Genomic DNA, 15,262 nt, shown 5'->3' with positions numbered 1-15,262 from the left:
ATGATGATGATGATACCATTTGTACTTCCCCGAAGAAAAATACAATTATGCATTTCCTTTAGGATTTTATGCTATTTTGATCTTATTTACATGTACATTTCTAAATTTTACCATTAATATGCATATACAAATAAGCATATTTTTTAAGACCCCCCCCCCCATATACTGTATATTTGGCCATTATCAAACTATTTACATTGAAGTGTCAATTTTTGCAGTTAATGTCATTATGTTTGCAATCAAACCTGACCATGGTGTTACAAAGAGTTATATAATTTCAATAATTTCTTTCAAATTTAAAAATGTATTAACTCAAAGTAAATGCATAATAATGTCATAAAAATGAACATCAAGAAACAGAAATGAACTGCAAAATTCTGAAAATTCAATTATAGTATAAAACAGAAGAATCAGAATAAACATTTTGCAATTTCAAACTTTCTATTGTAAAAATGTATTCTGCAAACGTGCATGTGTGTGTGTGTGTGTGTGTGTGTGTGTGTGTGTGTGTTTGTGTGAGTGCAAAGCTGTAACTATGTCTTGAACACTGGGGGGGGGGGACCAAACCATTTTGGGGGTGGGGGGGTCACGGCTGTTGAGGTCACAAATATAATGGTCCTCTTTGGTCCTTTAATATAGTAAAGGTGCTGAATGCAATAATTTTCTGAATAAAGGCTTTAAATGCGATAAAGGCCCAAAATTGTATAATTTTTAGTTTTAAAAGATACATGTATTTTTAAAGTTCACACAGTACAAGACAAACACTGTCTGCATTGCTAACAATTTGCCTGTTTCAGTCATCTTTTCTTTCTTTTATGTGCTGTCTCAAAGAAATGATGAATATCATTGGAATTTCTTTTCATCATTGATGTAGCTGTAAAATGACATGACATCAGCTGGCTAGCAAAAAGAAAATACACAAAATTATTTACTGCCTTCAAGTTTTCCCTCATTGTTTTTTCCTCCCAGTAGAATCTTAACTCAATATTTTCTTCAAGAATCCAAATGCTGCAATTTTCCATACAAAAACAGTTCATATTGACCACTGCTGTCAAGGTCTAAAGAGGAAAAAAAAAATCATTATAAAAATACCATAATAGTAGTCCATACAACACATAGCTGTTGTATGGCCCCAGAAAGCCTGGAATATAGTGCACGAGTCATATGGACTACTTTTAACCTTTAATAGTGCTTTATAGTATTTGTCCTTTATGAAGCTTGACAGCTCCTGCTCACTATAAACTGTTATTCTATGGAACAGAGCTGCTTAAAATAACTTGTCCTCCTCAAAGTATATTGTGGTAATGGCTCTGTGTGAGTGTATCAGATTGCTGTCATCAGCTGGAAAACAACAGATGACTTGTAATGCCAACAATGACCAAACCATGGCTGTAGAGCTCCATTTATTGATGCCCTGGTTCTGTGTGTTATAGTCTCACCTTCATTTCTGAGTGCATGTGTTTAGCATTGTGACTGATTGTTTTTTTTTATTATGATTTTTTTTTTTTTAAATGTAAAAAAAAAGCTCTGTGTTATAGTCTCACCAGCTCATTTTTGTGTGTGTGGAAGTGTGTTTGTTTGTGAGTGGGTGAATGTTTTGTCATTTCTGTCTGTTTTTTTTTCTGCATTGTGGCTGATTTATTGATTGTATTTGACAGATAAAAAAAAACAAACAATTGCCCTGTTTTTTTGGTCTCTCCCATTCATTTTCAATGGTCAGTAAATTTTGACTGCAAATACCAAAAGGTGTCGCTTTTGTTTAGGATCATTTAGACTTATCGAATCAAGCCCAATTTTTGTTTGTATGTTCAGATGGCAAATGGAGGAAAAGTCACCAAGTCTTGTACTACTCAGATAAAGGAAACAATTTTACTTAAATTATGAACATTTATTACAGTCAAAAATGACGGAGTACCATAGGAGGGTTAAGCTGGTTTTAGCCGGATTGTTCAGCAGTCAAAACTCTTCGTTCTTAGTAAGAAGTCTTGGTGACATCAGCCGAAAAGGAAAGCCTTTTCAGAGGAGTAAATTCTTACATTAAGATAAGAGATTACAAATGTTTGTACTGTAAAAAAAGGTCACTGGCCACCTGTGCACCACCACTGGACCTTGTGACTGAAAAAAAGTTATTAATACAACAATGACCATTACAACGACCTGTTTCTATGAAAACAAGAGTCTGTGCCACGACACCATTCACTGCTACCTTTGAGAATTGAGTGAGAAAAATGAGAAAAGTCTGGAGTGAGAGTGAAAGGAAGAGGAAGGTCATGATGGTCAAGCTGTCTAGAAATGGACAAAATGCAAAGCAATGACAGGAAACAGCTGCTCTGTGCCACTCTCAGGCTTTCTCTCGATGTGTCAGGTGCATTTTGCCGTATGTTGAGCAACACTGACTGCAGAGCGGAGGTTTGGAAGAGTGGGGTTCATTCAGGATTATTGGGACGACTATAATCTCAAGTTTCAGAAGGAACTCCAATGGACAGTTCAAAGACCACCAGATTGCACACAGCAAAAATGGCAAGAGCTTTCTCAAAACGACAAGCTCCAATCTGATTGGTGGGATTTATGCAATTTCTGGGAATCATGACCCAAGGTTTTGTTTAGCAAAGTTTCCATTCTGCTACAATGAGCACTTCTGAGAAAGAACTAGTCAGTAAATTTGACAAAGTTTGTGGTGTTAATGGCATAAAATCTTGGAAAGATATTCAGTTTCGATCGAGACACTTAGCAGCACCCCTCTTGAAGCCAAGGTTTCTGTGTGCCGCTATGTCTCATGCACAGTGCTAGTGACGTAGCGTAGTATGCGTGGACGATCCACGTTTAGTGTACTTTTTATCTTTGTGTGTCATTGATGCATGCGGCTGCCGTTAACTGTACTAAAAGAGCATCATAAACGTTGATTACCACAAATAATTACGACTCGTCCCTCGTTTATTTAAAAAAAAAAAAAAAGCAGTGAGGCACTTACAATGGAAGTGAATGGGGCCAATTTTATTGAGGGTTTAAAGGCAGATATGTAAAGCTTATAATTTTATAAAAGCACTTACATTAATTCTTGTTAAAACTTGTGTATTATTTGAGCTTTAAAATGGTTGAACTGTCATTTTAGGGTTTAAGGGTTATGCCATCATGGCAATGAAGTTGTAAAATTGGATTTAACTTTACACAGAAAAGGTTAGTAAGGGATTTTATCACATTAAAATCATGTTTACAAGCATATTGTTTACATCTTGTCTATACTTTTGAAACAGTGAGTATTTATTGTTTACAGACTGGCCTCCATTGACTTCCATTGTAAGAGTCTCACTGGAACACACTGAAACACATTTCTGTGATTATCAACATAATGCCACAAATGCTGTCGATTGAGCTTAACTTGGTATTAACCCAGAATATTCCTGTAAGAATAGCTACTCCCTCAAGAGAGTAAAAGCCTGACAAAAAAACCCAAATCTTTCCAGACCTCTGAATCGCCAGTAATTGAGCAGATGGAAAGATGAAATATTAACACAGCGGTTTTATCTTCCTTTCTATTCCAGCGTGTGTCCGGAATAACCCCTTGTCTTGCTCCGACTGTAGCCGAACACCATCAATTATTCAAAGGAGAAAGAGAGAGAGAGTTGGATGGAGGTGTGCTGTTTGGGTCTGGTTTAGATCAGCAATTCTGACACCTAACAGAGACTTTGCATTTTCAATCCAAAGTACAGCTTACTCAGACGATTGGCATTGTGCCCTTAAGCAAATACCAGACTGTCTAACACTGCTGTCTGTGAACAAATCTTGCATGTTCAAGTGACAAATACAAACTCTCACAGGTAAATATTTGGATGCGGGACTTTTTTTCAAAAATGTCCCTGCAAAAGCAAATTAAAGCAGCATAAGATGGTTTGATGGTCTGAGCTGGTTTAAGCTGGTCTCGGCACCTAATTACTAATTAAATTAAACAACGCTAACAAGAACAGACAGACAGGTAAGAGTTGAGTGGAGATCAAAAACACAGAGGTGTGTGTGCGTGTTTCAATCATTAGATTAGAGAAGCTGACCTCTCATATTATTGGCTGTCTGTTTTTCCCCTAGCCAGTAATCTGCTCCTGAAGGACATTTAAACCGTATAGGTTTATAACACACACACAGAGCAAATCTGCTCTGTTACGTAACACTGCAGCAGTATGATATGCACAAAAGTCTTAACTCAGCACAGCAGTGAACGTTCACTGCAACACATAAGGACACACCATAGACTTCTGTTGTTTTGATATAAAACTAATTATAAATACTGTGCCAACATTACTTACTTTAGGAATCATATCCCCAGTCAATAATATCCCCAGACATCTTCCAAGGGAGATTTCACAGGTTTCTCTAACTTCTGGGGAAAATTAGTCCCCAAACTAGCTAGGTAACATGCATGTTTATCTATCTAAATAAGGACATAGCATGGACTTCTAATGTTAAAGCTAATCATAAATACTGGGGCTGTGAATCGATAACAAATTTATAAATTACTCAAATTAATTGCATATGTCAATATTTGCTAAGACCCACAAATCAAGATAATTCAAAATAGCAATGAAAAGAATTATAAATAAATGTTATAAATTAAGTGTAATTTTATTTATTTTTTTATTGTATATTTAATGTTAACACTTTGCAATAACATTGCATTTAATGTCATGAGTTAACAATGAACACTATTTTTACAGCATGTATTAATCTTGGTAGAGATACACACACACACACACACACACACACACACACACACACACACACACACACACACATCTATATACTAAATATATGTGTATATACAGTCTTGTTGGCATTGCAAATAAATTCTTGATCAAATAAAATCATGTCTTGCAAGTTATGGTAGTGTGCGGGATAAATTATTTTTCTTACACACCTACCTATAACTTTTCAGGTGTGCGAGGGACTTGGAATTATTGTTTAAAAAAATAATATACACACATATATATATATACACACACACACACACACACACACACACACACATACATATATATAATATATACATGTGTGTGTGCGTATATTATACACACACACACACACACACACACACACACACACATATATATACATATATATATATATATATACACACACACATACATACATACATACATACATACATACATATATATATATATATATATATATATTATACATACACACACACATATATACTCACACATGTATATATTATATATATATTTATAAATCTTGTCTGTATTTTTAAGTATTATTTTTTTTAAACGATAATTCAAAGCCCCTCGCACACCTGAAAAGTTATAGGTAGGTGTGTAAGAAAAAATAATTTATCCTGCACACTACCATAACTTGCAAGACACGATTTTATTTGATCAAGAATTTATTTGCAATGCCAACAAGTTTAAAATATGTCATTAACAATCATGACACTTCAGACATGACATTGATTTATTTAATTAATATTGTTAGTTGGTCATGTCATTGTCAACAGCTGTCATGATTGCTAATGACATTTTAAACTTGTTGGCATTGCAAATAAATTCTTGATCATGTCTTGCAAGCTATGGTAGTGTGCAGGATTTTTTCTTGTGGTCTTGATGCATTGTTTTTTTACAATGGGGCACACTAAATTGTCATGTCAAATCGACATCCCTAACAACTACTACAGACTAATCCACACCCTAAAACTATCACTAAAACAAAAAACATTTACTGATTCTTTTTAATCTGAAGGGATTCCACAAAGGGAGGTTTTGCCAGATTTAGCTAACCTCTGGAGTCAATTTTGTCTCTGAAGTATGACCAAATAAAAACTTACACACATACACACACACACACACACACACACACACACACACACACACACACACACACAATTGTTTATCATCTTTCCTCTTCTTACTCTGTGCTCTTTACAATTCGTCTCATGATTCTTGGAAACTAAACCGTGTCACTGTCTGCTCTTGGGTTGATCTCAGGATTGTTTCCTACTTTTGTGGGCACAAAGGGAGTACAGGTCACAGTATATTTAAAACCAAATGTTAAATGAGCTTTAGCCATTGTTTATGCAAAACCGCTGAAAATCTGTGCAGTCACGAGAAAGTGCAATCCACCAGAGACAGACCAAAACAGCCAAAAAGGCTTCATTGTTTTGCTATTTTTAAGAGACAATAGTCTTAATTTTACAGACCTGCAAAATCACGTCAAAAAGCACAAACACTCTTTGCATGGCACGCATGTTAGTGCACGTACTTGAAGCATTACTATTCCTCCATGGACCAGCCACATTGATACTGTATGCACTATAATTCACAGTTGGTCAGGCGCTATATCTGCAGGACTGCTGCTATAAGCAGAATTGAATACGAGTGTACTGCATAGTATACTACTTAGTATTTACTGTATTCTGCATATTACTTGAAAAAGATGTATTTTAATTATAAAAAATGTATTATAATATAACAATTATAATTATATATCTATTATACAATTATAACTGTTATATTATAATACATTATATTATAATACATTTTTTATTTATACATTTTATATATACAGTACTGTGCAAAAGTATTAAGATGTTTCACAAAAACATTTGTCTTAAGATGGTTTTTTACATCTTCAGCTTTAGTGTTTCAATAGGAAATATAAATGTTAGACTCCCAAACATTACTTTTGCAAATAGAAAAGATTAGAATAGAAGAACAGGGAGCCCTGCAACAGATGTCATGGTCCCCACAGAGCCCCCCACTGAACATTGAGTCAGTCTGGGATTACATAAAGAGACAGAAGCAATTGAGACAGACTAAATAGATAGAAGAATTGTGTTGAATTCTTCAAGAAGCTTGAACATCCTATCTGCCAACAACAAAGAAAAACTGTGTCCAGGTGTAAGTAGGAGTGGTGCTGTTTTGCAAAAGTGTTCAAACCAAATATTGATTATAATTATAATAGAGAGCAGAGGCTTTTTGTTCTTGAAACCCTCCCAGACAACTTGTTGTGAAGAAGGTGATGTCTGATTGTAGTTTTGGAGACTTTCTGACCCCAAGACCCAACTTATTCCTGCAATTCTCCAGCTGTGATCCTTGGAGAATTTTGACCATCCTTCTCACCATACGTGGAGACAATATAGACACACGTCCTCTTTCAGGCCGATTCGTAACATGTCCAGTTGATTGGAACTTGTTAATTATTGCCCCGATGGAGGAAATGGGTATTTTCAGTGCTTTCACTATTTTTGTATAGCCATTTTCCATTTTGTGAAGCTCAACAACTTTTTGCTGCACATCGTAACTTTATTCTTTGGTCTTACCCATTGTGATAGATGACTAAGGGAATTTGGCCTGTGTGTTACCTCACATTTATACCTCTCTGAAACAGGAAATAATGAACAATTTCATGTTCCTAGTCACCCAGATGTCCTAAAAAAAATGTAAAATATGAATGGGAATAAACTTCAGATATATTTTACTCATAAGAATTTCTAGGGGTGCCAATAATTGTGGCAAACGTGTTTTAGAGAAAAATATTTAATTATGAGATTTCCCCCCCTTTTCAAATAGTTTACTTCAATTAAAGGTTAGATTTTTGTGAATATTTTGAATGAAAGATCAAAAGGATAAACAATAAAAACATTTCACAGTCTTCTTTGCTCATATTTACCAAGGGTGGCAATATGTTTGGCCACCACTGTATACACGATTAGCCACAACATTAAAACCACCTGCCTAATATTGTGTACAGAGTGGTTATCTGAGTTACTGTAGACTTTGTCAGTTCAAACCAGTCTGGCCATTCTCTGTTGACCTCTCTCATCAACAAGACGTTTCCATCCACAGAACTGCCGCTCACTGGATGTTTTTTGTTTTTGGCACCATTTGGAGTAAATTCGGAGACTGTTGTGTGTGAAAATCCCAGGAGATCAGCAGTTACAGAAATACTCAAAACAGCCCATCTGCTACCAACAATCATGCCATGGTCCAAATGACTGAGATCACATTTTTTCCCCATTCTGATAGTTGATTAAATGAACATTACATGAAGCTCCTGACCCGTATCTGCATGATTTTATACACTGGACTGTTGCCACACGATTGGCTGATTAGATAATTGCATGGATGATTGTTGGTGCCATTGTTGGTAGTATGCTTCCATGCATACAGACGTCAACAGAAAAAAAAAAAAAAAAAAAAAAAAAAACGTGGCTTTTTTGTTTACAGGGTGTTTGTTTTTGGCCTAGTTAAAGCTCTAGGAGTTTGTTTGATTTCAGAATGCCTGAAATCCAGAGGCTGTGAAAAGCAAAATTACTTTCAAATTTTACACATTCCAGAATATGGCTCCCGTTTTCCCCCTCCAGCTGAGCATTCTGGGTCACATGAACGTGTGCACATTATTCCGAAACTCAGAATCTGCTGAGTCACAAATTCCCACCACTGCACCAAACATTCTCTCTTCCTTTGTTACGATCTTCTCTTTTCTCTATCACGGTTAACAAACAATGCTACACACGGAAAACTCTCATCTGCTGCAAAATACTTAGAATTTCTTCCTGGAATTTCTGATGGGCACACACACGTAGCCTGTCAATCCCTTGTCTTTGCTTATCCGGATTTGAATTAGTCTTGACTGTCGTGATGTCGAGCACCGTACCCAGGTTGTCAGTGTAATTTCCTGCTTCCTGCGTATATAAACGAACCGTCGCTGCGTGCTGTTGCTTGAGGAGGATCCATCCAATCCACTCAGAAAAGCCTGTCAAACATCTCCCAGATCTCCCAGTGTGTCTTCTCATTGACATTCCTCACCTACAGTTGCAAACTATGTCAGTAAAGTATGCAATTGCTGTTTAAACACTGAGTGACTGATATTTGTTGCCTGTTAGTGCATCTGGGAAGCTCCTAAATCCAAGTTTAACAGTCATTATAATGGCATGTCACACATTCAAATAAAAAGTGGACAAAGCCAGAACAAAACCACGAATAACAACAAAAGCTTGTTTCTGTTCTGTTTCTTTACACAACCTTTATAATTTATGCTTGGTTGCCAAGTTTGCCATTAACAAATTAACAATACATAAATATAGTACTGAAACTGAAATAACTTTGCAGAATCATTCACTTCCATCTGCAGAGTTCTGGTACCTTTTATATCGACACACCCCTTACAGCATCAAAACTTGGGAACTACGATATTATTCAGATAACTCAGAGGTTCCAACTGGTAAATATGATTTTGCTTGGTCATTTATGTGCTTGTAACGTGTAATTATGCTATTTCAGTATTTTCTTCTACTGCCTCAAGATCTTTTTAAGATGTTTAGCAGATGTTAATTAAAATGCAATGTTTTCCAGATGAAAAGATCTAAAACAGATATCTCTGAGATGTACGCGTTCTATCTGGGTAGGTCACGTTCAAGTGCTTTGTAGTCGGACAGTAAAGGAGTTTTATAATTTTATAAATATACCAGATAGCACACGTACGTCTCAGAGATGTCTGTTTTAGATCTTTTCATCTGGAAAGCATCGCATCTTAATTAGTATCTGCTAAACATCTTAAAAAGATCAGATTTATAAACACTCATAAATCATGGGGCCCGGGTAGCTCAGTGGTAAAATACGCTGGCTACCACCCCTGGAGTTCGCTAGTTCGCTAGTTCGAATCCCAGGGCGTGCTGAATCACTCCAGCCAGGTCTCCTAAGCAACCAAATTGGCCCGGTTGCTAGGGAGGGTGGAGTCACATTGGGTAACCTCCTCGTGGTCGCTATAATGTGGTTCGTTCTCGGTGGGGCGCGTGGTGAGTTGAGCATGGTTGCCGCGGTGGATGGCGTGAAGCCTCCACACGTGCTATGTCTCCTAGGCAACGCGTTCAACAAGCCACGTGATAAGATGCGCGGGATTCGTCCTCCGCCACCTGGACTGAGGCGAATCACTATGCGACCACGAGGACTTAGAGCGCATCGGGAATTGGGCATTCCAAATTGGGAGAAAAAGGAGAAAAATCCAAAAAAATAAAAAATAAACACTCATAAATCATAAACATCTCAAAGACATCTGCTTAATGTCTTACTGACATCCGAGACATTATATATTAAATTATATATATATATATATATATATATATATATATATATATATATATATATATATATATATATATATTTATTTTTATTTTCTCCCCAATTTGGAATGCCCAATTCCCAATGCGCTCTAGGTCCTCGTGATGGCATAGTGACTCAATCCAGGTGGCGGAGGACGAATCTCAGTTGCCTCAGCGTCCGAGACGTCAATCCGCGCGTCTTATCACGTGGATTGTTGAGCGCATTAACGTGGAGACAGCGCGTGTGGAGGCTTCACGCTATTCTCCACGGCATCCATGCACAACTCAACACGCGCCCCACCGAGAGAGAGAACCACATTATAGCGACCACGAGGAGGTTACCCCATGTGACTCTACCCTCCTTAGCAACCGCACCAATTTGATTGCTTAGGAGACCTGGCTGGAGTCACTCAGCATGCCCTGGATTAGAACTTGAGACTCCAGGGGTGGTAGTCAGCGTCTTTACTCGCTGAGCTACCCAGGCCCCCATCCAAGACATACTTATTAAAAAACATCTTGTAGACGCATTTCAGATGAGCAAACAATGTAAAAAAATACATCTTCCAGGTGTAAACACGCACATGAAATAGACTACTGCTATCAGGGACTGAGGATGCCATGTTCATTCTTGCATATTTCTTTGGGAACTTTTATTTTGACACCGTAATAAATGCTAGTCAGCTTGTCTTACTGAGGATTTTTCAGTATTCAGTATTTTCCCCAGAAGTTAGAGAAACTTGTGAAACCTCCCTTGGAGGATGTCTGGGGATGTTATTGATTGGGAAAATGATTCCTAAAGTAAGTAATGTTTTTCTTATGAGGTTTGGCACATTATTGATAATTAGTTTTATATAAAAACTACATAAGTCTATGTGTCCTTGTGTGTTGTAGTGAAGAATTTTGGTCAAATACATGCCATTTTCCCAGTATGATAAATGTAAAATATGCATCAAATGGTTACTGATATATGTAAATGTACAGTATGTGACTGAAACGGCAAGCGATAACAAGGTAGCTGCATTTAGAAAAGTAAATAAAACCTATCAAATCACTACAGAAACAGTGCTGTTCTCCGCCATGTTGAAACTCAGAAACTCTTAGTTTCCCAGTCATAATTTTTTAATTGAGGGGGCATTCATGTGCAACTTCTAAGTAGGAAACTCGCATTTATGCCAATTCTAAAAGCACATGAAGGCAGCATTGGATTGCAGGTACCTTTTTTAACTGTGTCATGTAAGCAACACAAGACGCTAACTCTTAAATTAGCATGTCGCCTGACAACATCACAGCAAATCACTCACAACTGGCCTTGACCTGCTGAGCAATCACTTAATCCAGTGAAATCATCCTTTAGTTTATATAATCACTACTGGGAAGCAACTGAGAGCGGAAGATTATGTGGAAAACAAAGTATTAGCGTGCTAGCTGTTTGTAGTAGACAACTACAGTATATGCAAAATCTGAGTAGAAGAGAAGATTTGTTACAGAAAGTAAAGTCTCATTAAAATTTTCTAAGTCCATTTTAATAACCTTTATATAGCAAAAACACAAAATGTGAAATCTGTTTGTTTTAATGAAAATTAACCATTGGGACCAAAGTTGAAGAAACACCCAGTGTCCTGATACACTTCTACAGATCTAGCGAGACGTGTATGAGTAAATGATAGAGAACTGCTGAGCGCCCACATTCGGGAAATAGGACTCTAGGTGCCAGATTCCTGCCAACTTGGAAAAGATAAGAAGAAAATGAAGTAGAAAGCAATTGGTCTTTGTTGAGGTGCCAACGCAAAGTTCTCAAGAGACAGATAACTACTATTTCAGAAAATAATTGCCATCTCTCTGCTGGAAAAGAAACAGTTCATACCAGCTTAAGGTGGTCAAGATTGTTTTTAGAACATGGTGCACTTTAGACCATGGGGGGATCTCACCAACTTAATCCAGGTTAGGGTTCCTGAAGAGTAATTCATAGCCAAATCTTTCTTTTCTTTTGTAACATGAAAAGGGAAATCTAAAATCATCATAAATCGTAAAATCAAGACATATTTAAAAAATGTTTACACATCTTTTAATACATTTTCTGGAGTATGTCCAGATCAGTTCTCATTACCGCAACACACACACACACACACACACACACATAATGGTTGTAATGATAAAGTGCGTTGCGGTAATTAGGTTGTCTAACACAAAAACCGTAATAATAGGGGCACCCATTACAAGTGTGCAAAAATTATTGCTCTATCTTACAGAGCTAGGTAAAAACTAATACAGTTGTCGAAATTGATCATTAAATCTACTGTCTAACACATTTAGCATCAGTTGCGGTAATGAGAATTCAAAGAGACAATTACAAAATTTTTAGTGAAACAAAGTGAGTATTTAGGTATCTATATTTAAACTTCTATTCTTGCTGATGCACCATTGCAGGTTAAGTCTTTATTTCGCTAATAAACTGTGTTTTGAAAAGGCAGCCAAAGTGTTGCAATACAGAGAAACTGCATGATGGACAATGTTTTTTTAATTTTTTTTATTCTATTATCCAGATAGTGATATTTGGAACGTCAAATAAATTATTTTGTCTACTATTGGGTGTTAGGTACAACAAACATAAAAAATAAATAAATAAATAAATAAATAAAAAAGGTTTATTATGTTTTTACTACATTTAATAATTCTAATTTTTAAGCTAAAAGTGTTGCGGTAATGAGAAATTAACTAGAAAATTCTTTTAAAAAAATCTCAAATAAAACATGAAATCCTTTGTAATATTTATGTGCAAGATGGAGCACATGTATATCTATTGTGTTCAATTTTTAGAATAGGATTTCATATTGATTTCTATATAGAAATCCTCGCTGCCATGCTTCAAGAGTTTCGAGAGAATTACCCAACTAGAAATGTACATATCTTTACAAGAGAAATTTCCATTTCCATGACTTTTCCAGTACTGAAAAATCACAGACTGTGTGTCGTTCGATGAGAGATGCCAGTATGACCCCACAGACGGAGCAGATATTTTTAACCACACGCCAACAGCTACACAACACCATCCAATATAATTATGAAGAACATGAAACTAGTACCGCTATTCAGTTAATCAGTTACCTGAAAAAATGGTCCATTATACTGTTTAGCGCTCATTACACACAAATATTTGACCAATCACAAACAAGTATTCCAAAGAGTTTTGTAATATATGTACTGTATATGCCCACCCACTTTTTCAACTGTCTTGGTTCCGGAATTTTTTCTATAGGGACTTCATAAAATTCTATATAGCAAAGCCATGAAGCAAACCAACAAGCTCCAAGGTAAATCACAACATTAAAAATGTTGATTTGAAGTGAAAAAGCATTTGAAAATCGGACAAAAATACAAAAGGTACAAGATTGTGTACTTAACGTCATTAATGAGAGAATGAACTATAATCCCATGAAGCATTGTGAATGACGTAACTGAATAAAAACAATGGAAAAATATAAAACTATTGATTAAAAGTTGATTACAAGAATAGAAACAATATAATTTCAGATATATGCAAATATATAAGTAGTAGGGAGAGTGACTTGATTGCATCATTCCCACAGCGTCATGGGAGTGGGCGGAGCTGCAGAGCTCTTTTGATGCACTTTGTTTGCTGTGATTCTCTGATTGGAGGATCTCTATTCAGGATCATGGGTAGTGTAGGTCTTTACCAGGAATTACGCTATTTAACATGATTTTTAAAAAAAGTTGAAATATATCATCGTAAATCATATATCATCGATTAACAACTTCGGAACTCACGGTAGGTCTGTCTTTAAAGGTTTGTAATTTATTGTTAAAAATCCATTTCACTATGGGAAAAATGAATGGGATTTTACTTCCAGAACCATACTGATGCGCTATATTGACCACTGCGCAACTGAAAAACATTTTTGGTTTTCTAAATAAGGCTGTGTCATATGTAAAATTTTAATTAGTTATTTTATTATTATCTAAATGTGTAGGTACAATTGTTTAGGCGAGAACCGTCTTACCTATTTGCAGCAGTACAGGTGTGACTAGCGCCGTCTCCATGGCATAGCAGAACTCTCGGCCGAACATTACGGCACCGTGCATGATCCACTGGCGTAACGGGATGCGATCTATAGAGCCCTCGCTGACCGACTCCTCCTGACTCTCCAAATCTGGCCCTCCAGCTCCACCCCCTCCATTGGCCCCGCCTCCTGCTCCGCCGAACCGTCCGCCCTGTTTATCCGCAGGCACCGCCACAACGGCCTGCATCTGCACAGCGTCGGCCTCAGTGTTCTGGGGCGCCATCGTTGTCGTCGGCATGCACTCAGAGTGGCGATCACACAAATCAAACACGCGGAAAAAAGAAATCTACGAAGAATAAAGCCAACAGCAGCACTCGTGGTGTCAATCCAGCTCTGTTTCCTTAGACACCGTGGATCACGTTCAAGGCGTGGCAAACATTCCAAAATGTGCAAAGTGTCGAAGTACACTTCCAGTAGCCCGGGCTCAAGCCGTGTCAGGGTATTTGGTGGTGAGATCAATCCTTTTGATGTGTGCATGTATGTAAATGTGTATGTGAGTGTGTGTGTGTGTGTGTGTGTATGTGTGTGTGTGTGTGTGTGTGTGTGTGAGTGTCTGTGTGTGTGTGGTATGTTTACTGTCTACTGGAAACAGTAAAAATCCATATCATTTGCCATTCAGTTAATACCAGTTTCATGATTTGTATGGAGGCGGTGTTGTAGAGGTGGGAGGGCAGGCCGAGGGGTGAAGGGCAGGAGAAACCAGACGGAATGCACCCGAGAATCCCCATGGAGTGACCGATCAATCTGAAAGAGAAAGAAAGACAGAGAGAGTGTGTTACTGAAAAGCAAAAACAATTTGTATAACAATTGTTCATAAAAAAAATTGCTTGCTTTTATAGTCTTTCACCTAAATGTAAAAAATGAAAACATCAACTCATTAAGGGCTCTATTTTCATGACTGCGCTAGGCACAGCGCAACGTGCAATGACCATGCACAATGTCTTATCTAATTTTTGTGAGATTCACAAAGCGCAAGTGGGCGTGGGTGGGACTGTTTGTGCTATCTGTGGGTGTATGCATGCAAACTGTGGGTGTATTGTGTGTTAATAAAGTGCCGCAAAGTGTAATTTGCTATTTT

General features: G+C 37.1%; 1 protein-coding gene across 2 annotated transcripts in view; it reads right to left on the bottom strand.

The window, feature by feature from the left end:
- LOC127420665 (solute carrier family 45 member 4-like) overlaps positions 1–15,262 on the bottom strand; it is a 60,344-nt gene that overhangs the window by 17,112 nt on the left and 27,970 nt on the right. For both annotated transcript variants that reach the window (XM_051663112.1, XM_051663113.1), the window contains one exon: positions 14,125–14,928. In XM_051663112.1, coding sequence (XP_051519072.1) covers positions 14,125–14,422 — 298 coding nt within the window. In that variant the 5' untranslated portion in view covers positions 14,423–14,928. The remainder of the gene's footprint in view (positions 1–14,124; positions 14,929–15,262) is intronic.

Source organism: Myxocyprinus asiaticus, chromosome 30 (genome assembly GCF_019703515.2).
Source record: "Myxocyprinus asiaticus isolate MX2 ecotype Aquarium Trade chromosome 30, UBuf_Myxa_2, whole genome shotgun sequence".
Classification (NCBI taxonomy): Eukaryota; Metazoa; Chordata; class Actinopteri; order Cypriniformes; family Catostomidae; genus Myxocyprinus; species Myxocyprinus asiaticus.
This window is presented reverse-complemented; position numbering and strand designations above follow the sequence as displayed.